Below are 12,995 nucleotides of genomic sequence, written 5' to 3' on the forward strand. Positions count from 1 at the left end.
GGGGCGACAGGCATCATATACTCACTGTGACAACCACCGACAGATCCGTATGTCAAATCTTCACACTGTGAACTTTGAGCACACGCACACCTATAAATTAACGCCTGAGGATAAACATATCAATGTAATAACAAGGACACGAAATAAGGAAACCTGATTCCTGGGGATTGCTAACTAGCCTGCTTGACTTCCGCTATATGAGAGCTTGTCTCAGACAGAGAAGACGACTCCTGAGGAGCAGCAGGTGAGGGTTCTCTGGTGTGCCTGCATACATACACAGGCACTTGTAGCACACCTCAGGATCCCCACCCCCACCCCAGAGAAAATGCCCACATCGACTCAGAGTCTAGGTTAGAGGCCTCTCATATTCCCAGATCAACCCAGGCCTGGGACTGCTCAGAAAGATGCACATTTCCTCCCTTGAGTCCCTCACCAACTCGGGAGAACCCCACTTCTCTACCAGGTCTTACTGAGGCATCATTTCCCAGAGAAGCTTCTCCCATCCACACATTTCTCTTCCTCACAGGTGCCAGGCCTTGACTGCCCCCTCAGCAAGGACACTTGTCAAGTCAGGGGCAAGTGTGCACAAATCACAGAGTGGCACAACTGTGTTCAGCTTCGCTCGGGCCCCAGAGCAGCTCAGAGAGTGGGCAGGGGGCAGAACCCCCAAACCTTCTGAGGAACTCAGTGAGAGGTCTGCCAGCAACCTTCGGGGACTCACCCCTCTGCCTCTCATGGCTGGCACCGTGCTTGTCACCCAGGCTCTGCTGAGGGCAGGCCCCAGAGCTGAGGGAACTGTTGACCCAAGATCTAAACAACTGGCTTCAGCCAGACCCTGAAACCCTCCATCCTCATCTGGGTTTGCGACTGATGGCAGGTGAAGGGTGAGACCGTCCTCTACCAACCTGCCCTTCACGGGCTGAATGAGCGGCCAGACAGCTGGAGAGAAGAGAGGAGGAAGTTTATTGGGTTCAACAGAGCGTACTCTCATGATAAAACCAGCGTTCCTTTGGACTAAGACATTCACAGACATTCACCTCACCACCAAGTGAGGTGCTGATTTGAATGGACAGTTTCTTTAAAAACCCTAAGCTTTGTCTCCGTTTTCCCTTTCCTGGTTGGAAAACAGAGTGCTTGGTAGTCTTTTGTTCCAAACTGCCAACCTTAGGTTAGTTCAGTTTGCATCTGGCTAAGGGAATGGTGCCCATTGCTCTGCTGAGCTCGGTGGGAACAATAAGGCAGTGCAGAAAGCACAGGCAGGAGAAGACCATGGCCCCAAGCGCTGCCCACATGGCCGCAGGCCCTCCATGACACTAGGGACTCCGGACTCAGGAGAGCGCTCCTGCTCTCCGTCCCTAGATTCATGGACTTCCTAGTAGCCTGCTGAGCTTGGCGCTGACTGTCACTCACTGCTATAAACTGTCAGCGTGCAATGACACCATGAGAACGAGCCTCTGCCTGAGTCACCCACTCGCCACTGCTAGGTGACACAGAAGTGCTTTCTGTTATTACACAGAGAGACAAGACGCCAGCAACGAATGAGAGGTGAGAACCTTCCAGACACTTGGAAATCTCGGTAACTTCCTGAGTTGACAATTTTTAATGTGCTTGAACTCGATCCAGCATTGGGGAAGTCCTCATAAGACTTTCCTCATTACCTTAAGGCAGAGAAAACAGGATTCATGAACTTCAACAAAAAACTGCTACTCACTAAACAAGAAGCATGGAGAGCCATCCAACTCTGGTCATCGCACAATATCACCAAGCCGAGCGCTCACCAACTCACTGAGTAGACGGAGGCCTGGAAGCCATGTACCAGGGCGTTTGCCATTAGACAGCTTTCCATGAAATCTATCCAGAAAAGTGCGCTAGAGCTCCCTCCCAACGCCTTGGGTGAATCATTTCTCTTAACCATGCAGATCTAACTAAGAGCAATTCTAGAAAAAGATTTTGTCATGGAGGTGATGGGGACAAGAGAAGCAACTCTGTACTCATGGCCATGTGAGAGCCGTCTGACCAATTCTAAATTATGTCAGTCAAGTGTGTGTCCTGCTTCTTTCTTCCTTTTCTATCCCCGGGCTCTCAGCTCATCACTCAGGGACTCGGCTTAGAACCAGGTACCACACCTCAGGCAGAGTCTTAACCAGGTTCAGAACAGTTTCAAGGATCCAGCCCTGTTACAGAGCCTGCTTCTGAGAGAACAGGCCCAGAACAGTGAGTGCCCCACTGCCGTGTGCAGTCAGAAACGCGGCTTCTGCAGAGCAGCGCTGTCAACTGTTCTATAAACCAAACACCGCGCTCTGAGCATGGGTGCATCCAGGACACTGCTGACTAAACCAGGACGCCGGGGCTGTGCCCTGACAGCCCAGGCCAGCCAAGTGCGGCTTTCCACAGAGCGTAGACCCTGACTCACACTGGTGCATGTAATTCCAACATGTCACAGTTCACACTACCCTACTGATTTAGAAAGGGAACTTTCTACCACTATATGACGAGGTCAAAAAAACCATTATTTATACACATGCTAACAGTAAGAGTGAACTTTCCAGAAGCCTCAACAATCCATGTGACCGGCTAACTCTGCTCCTTGGAAAATATTTCAGTCACAGTATGCTTTTTCATAATGGAGATGTCAGATAAAATGAACAGGGACACCCTTAGGGGGCACTGAATGGTAGCATCACATCAGGGGCATTTGCTTAATTTGTAGAGATGACTGAGCCACAGGACGCAGAAAGAACTGGCAAAGGAAGGGCCAGGGCGGCTTTTGGAGCAAGCTGGGTCTGCCCTACCCAGCATAACTGCTAATATGACTTACGTAAGAGTGATGACACACAAGGGACTCGAGGACCACGGAGGACCCACCCTGCACCTTCCTTTCCCACCGAGGATGCACAAGTGACTTGGTAAAGAAAAGGAAGTGGCCGCATCCTAGAAGGCTATTTCCCGCGCCACTCCAGATCAGAGAACTATTTCTGACTACAGATGAGAACAGCAGCAGTGGGATCCCTGAAGGCTTAGTCCAAAGTGCACATGAAGCCTGGACAAAGGCTGGCTCCGAAGCTAACTTTTGGATTTAAAATAGGGGGATTAATTACTTGATATATGTGTGGTAAATTTTACTTTTAAAATTCATGTTGTAATGTACATCGTGTCAATAAATGTCATGAGCTAGTTAAGCTAAGAAGCTAGGTTAGAACACGTTTATCAAGTGTCCTCCGAGGCCCTCTGTCCGGGGATGTGCGTCCCCTTCCCCCACCCCATGGCAAAATGACAAAACTAGTTCCATAGCCCAAGAGTCAAATGCGATATCCTTGAACACAGCTGGGAAGTAATTTGTTCCCAGACCCCTTCCCAAGGGCAGAGGCCTCCTCTCCTGCTCATCATCACTACGAAAGTGCCCGTTTCGGGGAAGGGATGCTTACTGCAAGTTCAGCCTGGAAAAACTCCAGCTGACTGCATTAGCTTTTCCAGCCGGTTTCTGCTGGCTGTTGTGAGCACCGAATCTGATGATGGTGTTTTTAGTGTTGCTGTTTGTAATATTCGGAAGCCTCACCTGAGGGGACAGCTGCTCTGCTCAGGACTCTCAGCAAGGAACGCCAGCTGACCGAGTTCAGGGCTCTGTGCTGGTTCTGCGAATCGATGTTTCGATGTCTCTCACTACTTGTTACCTAACAACTGCCCATTCATACCCCCAACTATGGCTACTGCAGATCCTCCTTCCTTGGAAACACACTTATTACCTAGCTTAGATGAGCAAGGACTTAGTTATCCTTGTGTACTCCTCATATTCACTCTATTTGGGAGGAGAGGGAGTGTAGTGCCAGGAGAGATCACAGGGCCTCGGGCTTGCCAGACAAGCCCTGTCTGCCACTGAGCTGCACCCTAGCTCCCTTATTTTTAAAATCAGGTTAAGGAAGGAAGTACAGCCCCCGTGAGCCGGATGTCAGGCCAGCGCCCAGCAGCACTCTGTAACTCTCTGCTGCAGATCCTGACTCCTGCACAGAGATGACAGCACATACCAACACCTGTCCCAGGTTCCACCGCCAGGCTGCCCCTGACAAGGCGATGCTGGCCTGTGGCCGTGAACACACACAAGGCAAAGAAGGGGACCCCTTCACATGGGAGCAGGTACCGAGGCTGGGCCTGGGGAAATCTCGAAAGCCAAAGGCAACCTACAGATCCCAAACAGAAGGGAAAATGACAGAATAGAGGCAACTGAGTTCTAGAGATGGAGTCATTCCTGTCACAGGTCTGAAAGCATCTGGGAAGGAAAAGAGCAAGGACAGGCACCTGGGTCCCAGAGAAGCTCTACAAGGGAAAGGGAGACAGTACGGAGACTATCCACATGGAGGCTGAGCACACTGACACGGGTCACTGAGGGACTCAGTATGCCTGTGCCCAGCTAGAAACTGGTAACCGACAGTTTTTTAGAAAGTAGGAAGAGACAGCAAACATTTTTATAAATATAAAAATTGTTTACAAAACAATTACCTAGAAAGTTCACTGGGAACAGAATAAAGCTTCCTTTGAATTCAGCCACAGTGGACTGAAAAAGAATGGCCAATTTTTTGTCTTCTTCCCTTGAACACCCCAAAGCTCCCCTCGGCCTGCTTTTTCCCAGCCCTCATCCAAACCGCCCCAGTTCTCCTGAAGACTTATTTGCTTAGCAATCTCGCTGAGCCAACCCTGAAGACACATGATTATGGGCTGGGCTCAATGAAACAATGAGCCTAATGCTTGGGAAGAGAACGTGGGGCACGAGATGTGAGAAGCATGTTGGCATAGACCTTGAGGCGTGGATCTTGGACGAAGCATCTGCCGGCCTGACCTGGAACAGGTGGGCATCTGCGGTGCAGCACAGGCTGCAGGTAGATTGAGGTAAGGAAGAACACGGTGGCCTTTCTGGCCAGCTTCTGGGCCAGCGTAGCAACGTGTGCTCATGGATGTGAGCACCAAAGAACTCGGCTTCTTTCAGTTGCTGCCACCATTTCTCCCTCTGGTGAGAAGAGAGTCCCAGGAGATAAGCCACTTTGTCTTCCTCTGAGGTACAAATCCGACAGAGCCTTAGTCGCAAAGATCCAGCACCGCTCGGGCACAGTAGTCTAAGTCCCACGCTCAGATCACCTGCCAATCAGTTCATCAGCAGTTGTGTCGACAGATCAGAAAAAACAGCATTTAGTACAAAACTGTCACATGGTGGGTTTCCTATCCTCCTCCAGAGATCACAATTCTTCATGTTTCTGAGATCCTACAGAGAGAACAACAGGACATAAGACTTAGGTCAGAAAACGCAGCGGGAGCATTGTCCACCCAGGGCCACCGTAGCTTGCAGAGATTAGAGGAGAATTAAAGTGTGAAAGTGAAACACTTTCGGTTCTAAGGGCTGCTGACTGGCGCTCTGGCTCCATGGCTTCCGCAAGGGCAGCAGGGCTCTAGGCCGCACACTGCTCAGAGGCCTTCTGCACTTACACTCTGTTCTGTGTGCCAGAGTAGCTGTCTTCTGAGATCCTTAAACGCTTTTAATGTAACAGCACAGGGGGTTTCTTTATGTGTGTTGCTCTTTCCCTGAATTATTTAAGATGCATTCTCCACAGAGGCACTGCTGAAGACAGAAGCGTTTTCTTTCTAATACACTTTCATTTCCACTGTTGTGTGCACACGCCACGGTGCACATGTGTGCTCAGAGGACAGCTCTGTGGAGCTGGTTCTCGCCTTCACTTTCACGAGGCTTGTGGGGATCACTCAGGTCACTGGGTGTGAAGCAAGCACTTAGCCTGCTGAGCCATCGCTCTGGCCCAGTGGTACAGAATTTTAAAGGCTTCTGATAACAGACTTGCTGCTTGTAAACAGGGGCTCCAGATCCTCAAAGCTTGAGCAAGGCTCAGTCACCAGAGCCTCCTCACTGTCTCCTCTATGTATGGCATCAATAATTGGTCTATATTTTGTGACACAGCAGACACTAATGGTGACTCTAACTTGATCACTATTTCCTTACTCCTCATATATGGCTCTTCGTTAAATCGTTTGGTCACAGTCTTCGTACATTTACAGATAAGTTTCATAATGAGTCTAATTTCTTTAAAAATGTACTTATTTTCATTTTTTATGTATATGAGCAGTTTGCCTGTATGTATAGCTGAATACCATATGCATGCTGAGCCCATAATGGCCAGAAGAGGGCATCAGATCCCATGGAACTGAAATTACAGACAGTGCTTTTACTGCGGAGCCATCTCTCCTGCTCCAAATCTGAGTTGTTTCTATGGTGACTGTGTGACCTTCTAGTTGTGATACTTACTATTCTGGCAGTCTTCAGAATGGACTGTCAAGTCACTCAAAATCCAAGTCCTGCATCTGCTTCTTAGAGTAAGTTTAGAGTGGGAGAAATGTTGCCAGCCAGAGTCTCGGTTATTCATTGTTTTTCTAGGCTGGTCTCAAACTCACTATGAAGCTGGAAATGAGTTAACTCTTGATTTTCTTACTTCCCAGCTTGGTGTAAGCTGTTTAGACTTGTACGGGTGGGCAACGGTTATGCAACATTTATTTGTAAGCTTTAGTGGCCTCAAAACAAAACATCACAAACTGCCTAATTAGACTGATGGAGAGCATGACAGTAGTCTGCACAGGGTCCACGTCTATCTTCGACAGTGCTGAGGACTGAACCCTATTCTAGTAAGTGTTCTACCACTGAGCTACACACATGCCTTCAGAAAGACATGTCTTATCCAGATATTATGCTCTTTCAGCTTTTCAATTAAAATAGCACCGTATGTGTGCTTCCTTGTTTGTTTTTGGTGTTTTGAGATAGGATCTCATTGTGTACCCTTGGCTAGCCTGGACTCAGACCAGGCTGAGCTCAAACTCACAGAGATACACCTGTCTCTGAGCCCAGAGTGCTGAGATTAAAGGCATATGCTGCCACGTCTAGTGATGTGCCCCCATAGTAAGTGAAAATATTTTGAAGTTGTAATAAAAAGATATGCAACAAAAGTTAAAAATTTATATAAAGTTGACTTAGATCTTTTAATCTTCAACTTAAATACAAACACTCCATCCTTACCCCAAAATGCCTATTCTACACTATTTTCTTTCAAATGAATATACACTCATCTTGATCTAAATTTATGCATTCTCTAGTACCTTGGCAGACTTGATGAAAACAACACAACACACATGTACATGCACACACACCAAAGAAATAAATACATACACATATTAATTTTTTAAAAATCTCTTCTTCCTTTGACCAAAACAAGAAAGTATTTGTGTGTGTGTTGGTTGGAAGACGACAAAACTGCACTAAAAACACTATTTAGAAGGCTGGCTGAAGGGGCAAAATGAAAAACAGACCCTAGTTGAGGTCACGATTAAGAGAAATGTTCCCCCCTCCCTCTTATACTGATTATTCTGTTGTCTCGGGACAAACCAGAAACCAAGCATTCCTTATCTAGAGCCAGGTTCACACTTACCTCCTTGTGTCTTCTCCTGGTGCAGGGGCCCCGTCTCCTTCTCCTCTTGGAAGAGGATCTGCAGCTGCTTGATCTCCTGGTCGTAGTCTTGCCACTCTGGGACGATGCGCACAGCAGCCTCCAGTTTGGGCTCCTTAGTCATGGGATTATTACACTGCAAACACACAAACACAGCTTAGTGGAGCCAAGGAAAGGTACACTGTACCAAATTCAAAGGGCTCCCAGCCAGTGTGGGTGAGACCAAGAAGGGAAGATCAGGACAAGGCTAACCTGGATTACAAGGTAAGATACTCTCAAAGCCAAAGGCAGCAAAGGTTAAAGGGGAAGTGGAAAACCCTTCAGGCAAAGATACATAGGAAGACAAGTTTTCTGCTGAGCAGAAAACAGCTCTGTAGGCTGCATGGGATGGGAATCTGACTTCCTTGGCCAGCCCTGCTGACATGACCATGACCATGACCAGGATAGCTCCAACCAGCATAAACCAGCCTGAAGCAGCATCAGCAAGCACCAGGCACTGTCATGGGCCACATGCCCAGCACAGCAGGGCAACTCACCAAGTCGATGGTCTTGGCCCTCTTCTTAGAAGCGTCATCACACCAGGTTTCACACCACAGCCATTCTTGAGGGAGAGATTTGATTGGCACCTGATGGATCATGTTATTGGGCAAATCCTGTTTGGTAAAGAAGATAAAACACAAGGATCTAAAACTCAGGATGAAACTTAAAGCACCCAGAAAGAATTAAGCTTAAAATTCAACAGGAGGCCTGGAGAGACAGCTCAGCATTTCAGAGTCTACTGTTCTTTCCGAACTTAGCACCTAGGATGGGCAGATCACAAGCACCTGTAACTCCAGCTCTAGGGGATCTTATGCCCTTTTTTGGCCTCTGCAGGCACCTACACACATGTGCACATACTCACACACAGACATGCATGCATACACATAATCGAAAGTAAAAACAAAACAATCTTAGAGAAAGAAACAGTAACACCACACCTCAACTAGGTGCCCAAGGAGGTGGCTACAAAGTTAAGGGCTCTAGCAGCTCTTACAGAGAACTCAGGTTGGTTCCCACAAGTGGCAGCTCACAACCATCTGTCTCCCCAGTGCCGGTGGATCTGGTGCATTTTTATGGCCTCTTTCAGTACTAGGCACATACTTGGTGCAAATGGACATATGTAGGCAAATACTTATTAAAAAAAAAAAAAACACACACACACAAAACACAAACTTCAACTACACTTCCCTATATGGAAGTAAATTAAAACAAACAAACAAATCCCATTCTTTTTTGTTTGTTTCTGTTGAGACAGCGTCTTACTCCGTTGCCCAGACTGTCTGGGACTTGTGATGTCCTCCTGCCTGGTTCTCGTGTGCTGAGATTAGAGACATGAGCCACCATGCCTGGTCTCTGCTCACTTCTCAAATTCAACTAAGAGACAGTTCATAGTTTTCCAGAAGATAAGCTCTGACTCTGCTGCTCTCAAATGCCAGAGCTCACATTTCTTCCACAATAAAATATTCCATTGTCCTGACACGCTGGGGGAAAAATCCGACACAGCATGGACTGAAAGGCTCAGAGGTGGCTGCCGGTGATGCGGGTAAGAATGGCGGAGCCAGCTGCGCGCAGCAGTGCGCACCTGCAACCCCAGCACTCTGGAGGCGAAGGCAGGGCCTCACAGTCACCAAGCTCCAGGCCAGCCTGGCCACGTGAGGTCCTGTCTCAAAACTGTAACCAGGCCAAAGCAAACAGTGGGCTGCAAGCACCAACCGCCCATGGCCTTGTGTATAATGGGGTAAGACAGATAATTCCTGTGGTGGTGTGAATGAGAAAGGACCCTATCGCCTCATGGATTTGAATCCTTGATTCCCCAGTATGTAGAACTATTCCCGTCAACTATACGCAGCTCACAACCACCTGTATTTGGAGGAATTAGGAGGTGTGGCCTTGCTGGAGGAGGTGTGTTATTGGGAGCAGACTCTGAGCTTTCAAAAAAATTTACACCATTCCTGTCCCCAGCTTGTAGTAAAGTGAGCTCTCAGCCCTTTCTGCTACCATGTTTTTGGCTTCCCCATCAAGGACTCTAACCCTCTGAAGCCATAGGCCTAGTTAAATGTGTCATGGTGCTTTGTCACACAAAGAGAAAAGTAGCTGAGACAATTTCCTTTATCAAACACTGTCAACAAAACAAACTCTAAACAAAGTACCAAATGTCAACCTTGACATCCCTGAGTTTTAGACACTGCTGAACCTGCACTGCTCCTTGGAACTATGAGGAGAGATGAATCGGACCTAGGATATGACTAAAAGCAAGTATAATGTTGAAAATTCTGAATGGTAGGAAGCTATGTGGGCTTAGAGGTTTAGGATGGAGTAATCATTGCCCAGCATTGTGCTCTAGGTTAAGTAAGTAAATCCTAGTCTCTGTGTGGTGATTTGGGTGTACAGCTGGTTTAGGAATTAACTGCTGTTTAACTAAAAGATAAAGCAATAAAAAATATTAATAATCAACAACAAACGGTGCCCAACTCTGCGGGATGAACAGACTCTGCTTCGAGTACTGGAAGACGAGGTAAATGAGACCAACTTGAATCCTGAAGACAGCTGAGGAGCTGAACCACGTTAGGAAAGCTCGGGGCTGGGAGTGTGGGTCAGGGAAGTGCGTGCTATGTGTGCGTGAGGCCCAGTTCAATCACCATTACCACCGCCACCTACAAGACAGAAAAGAAAGGCTTATGCCTGAGGCATCGAGAGCAAACGAGAGTGGATTATTGGTCCAGAGAACCGTGGCCCGCAAAGAAAACTGTGGGATCTGGGGCTCTTTCTCTAGCACCAAGCTTAGTAATGCTTTCCACGGGTTTCAACAGCCCCCAAGCCAAGGAACAAACTCATGTACGCTTGTAGTTGGCAGGAGCTCCAGCTCTGGATACAAGAACACACACAACTTCAGAGGGGACACCTGTGGTGGTCTTAAGGAGAATCTCCCCTGTAGGCTTGGGTGCTTGAACACGGTTCCCAGCTGGCCGTGTCTGGGCTGTGTGGGAAGGTAGTGTGGCCTCTCTGGAGGAAGTTCATCAGTGGTAGGCTCTGAGAGACTACTGCCAGGCCCCACCATTGGAGACTCTCCTCTAGGAACTAGAAGCCCAAACTAACTCTTTCTTCCCTACATTGCCCTTGGTCATGGTGTTTTATCATAGCCACAAAACAGTACTGAGCATAGCAACTAACAGGCCCAGCAAAGGCTACAGACCAAATCACTGAGAGCCTAAAACTGGACTCAAATAATCCCGGACAACAGAACTACTCAGTTCCTGGCGAGAAGAAATGAGAGTCCGTCAGAAGATACTAGTCTCAACTTCAACTTTCTACAAATAGCCCTGCACAATCACTATTGCAGACACTACAGAAATAACGGAGGAGACAGAGCTCCAACTGGACAGCTCGTTACCAAGTGAAGTTTCCAGGGACTATGGTAAGTTTCAGCTAATTGAGTTGTTGACCAAAGGGGGCCCCTGGGAACCCCTAGGCTGTAGTCAGGACTGTAGGTCGCTCTAGTCTGATAACCAGGTCCTATTTCTGAAGACAACATCCATAGAACTCGCTGAACGTGGAGAAGTCGACCTGGTGTCACACAGAGCCTTCAGCCCTGTGCTAGCATCTTTGGTACAGGAAGGTTTCTGCATGCTAAAAAAAAAAGAGTAATATAAATACCAACCCGGCCACAAACTCTTTGATCTTCAATGCTGTCCTGCCTGTAAGATGTGCTAACGTGATGGTGACATGAAGCTTGTGGGTGTAACTAACCAGTATCGACTGGACTTAAGGTACACTCCATGAGATGGACCCACACCTGGCACTGCTTGAGTAACCAAGACTGAGACTAGACAGCCCAGCTACCTAGTAAAACCAAACACTACTGTCCTTTAAAAAGAGAAGCAAAAAACAGCAACAAAGTGATTCCTAATGACACTGTGCTCTATTTGTAGATCTGTGCCTTGCTCAACTATCATCACAGAAGCTTCCTCCTGCAGCAAATGGAAACAAATACGGAAATCCACAGCGAGAGACTACACAGGGTAAGAGAACTTCAAACACTCAGCCTTATCCAATCCCCCGACTCAGGGCTCGGGAAACTCCAAGGCAGAAAGAATGCAAAAGAGAGGGGATAGAAGATACCAAGAAGACAAGGCCCTTTAAATCAACAGGATCACCTCACAAGACTGAGGCTGCATGCACAGTGTTTGCATGGGGTCAGCATGGGGTCCTAGAGCTGAAAGGAGAATGGACACATGTCCCCATCTCTAACCCCGAAGCTAATGTCCAAATGATAACCATTTACAATGGAAAATTTAGTTTTCAACAAGGAAGTCTCACTTGCAAATAAACTATTCTTTAAAAAAGTATTTATTATTTATATAGCACTCTGCCTACATGCGTGCCACCACACCAGAAGAGGGAACCAGACCTTATTATAGATGGTTATGAGCCACCATGTGGTTGCTGGGACTTGAACTTAGGACCTTTGGAAGAACAGCCAGTGCTCTTAACCTCTGAGCCATCCCCACACAAACATGTATTTTTAACCCTACAGATTCTTTGCATATATATTATGGCTTCCAGGTTTTTTTGTTTTGTTTTGAGACTTATGAGTGTGCAAATGAATGGGTATCTGGTTCTTGTGCCTTTTTTGGGGCTCTTTTTCTTCTTTTTGCTTATTTTGTCCAATTCTAATGTGTTGTTTTTGTTTTATCTTTTTATATTTTATTTATTATTATCCCTTAGAAGCTATTTTCTAACAGGAGCCAGAAAGTGAGTGGATCTGGTTATGAGAGAGTGAGGAGAAAAAAAGGTTAGGAAACCAGAATTAGGATATATTATGTGAGAGGGGAAATATATTTAAAAAAAAATAAAATAAAATAAAGAAAAGAAACAGCTGAGAGAAAACATGAACAAAAATAACAATAGAATCGGATCCATGGTAGTTGTATAGATGAGAGCTAGCAGGTGGCACTAATATTTCAAAGTCAATATGGTCACTGTACATGAGATGATTTTAAAAAATAAAGGACAGAGAATTTCAGCACAGAACTGAAACAAAAATATTTAAAAGGAAACAAACCAAATTACCCTAATTAAAGTTAAGAAGAAACAGAAGGCCAAACAGATTAGACAGGAAATCCTAAGAACAGAGTACAAAAGACTAAACTAAAAGAGTAAACAAGAAAGAGTTGAGAAAGGAGTTTAGCAGCAAGAAGAACTGTGCAGGCCACTGTCTAAAGACAATCAAAGACGATTTCTAAAACAGAATAAAGTCACACATTTTAAGGAAAACAAACAAACAAAAAACCACACAGCTCCTGCTAAAAATGAAGCAAGAAAGAACAAAACAAAAACAGAGGATCCAGCGGAGGGACCTGTAAAAACTCATAGAAACTCAGTAGGAATGGCTATGGTGGCACATGCTGTCCACTTAGCACGTGGGAAGCTGAAGCAGGAGGATGGTGAGTTGCAGGCCAGCCTGGT

General features: G+C 46.6%; 1 protein-coding gene across 2 annotated transcripts in view; it reads right to left on the reverse strand.

The window, feature by feature from the left end:
* Nucleotides 1-940: 940 nt before the first annotated feature.
* The window catches only part of Uggt1 (UDP-glucose glycoprotein glucosyltransferase 1), a 109,621-nt gene continuing 97,566 nt past the window's right edge, over nucleotides 941-12,995 (reverse strand). For both annotated transcript variants that reach the window (XM_055606691.1, XM_055606682.1), the window contains 3 exons: nucleotides 8,027-8,143; nucleotides 7,473-7,626; nucleotides 941-5,251 (listed from right to left, as the gene is read on the reverse strand). In XM_055606691.1, the coding sequence (XP_055462666.1) occupies nucleotides 5,226-5,251; nucleotides 7,473-7,626; nucleotides 8,027-8,143 (297 nt within the window). In that variant the 3' untranslated portion in view covers nucleotides 941-5,225. The remainder of the gene's footprint in view (nucleotides 5,252-7,472; nucleotides 7,627-8,026; nucleotides 8,144-12,995) is intronic.

Source organism: Psammomys obesus, unplaced genomic scaffold, assembly GCF_907164565.1.
Source record: "Psammomys obesus unplaced genomic scaffold, mPsaObe1.curated_primary_1811, whole genome shotgun sequence".
Taxonomy (NCBI): Eukaryota; Metazoa; Chordata; class Mammalia; order Rodentia; family Muridae; genus Psammomys; species Psammomys obesus.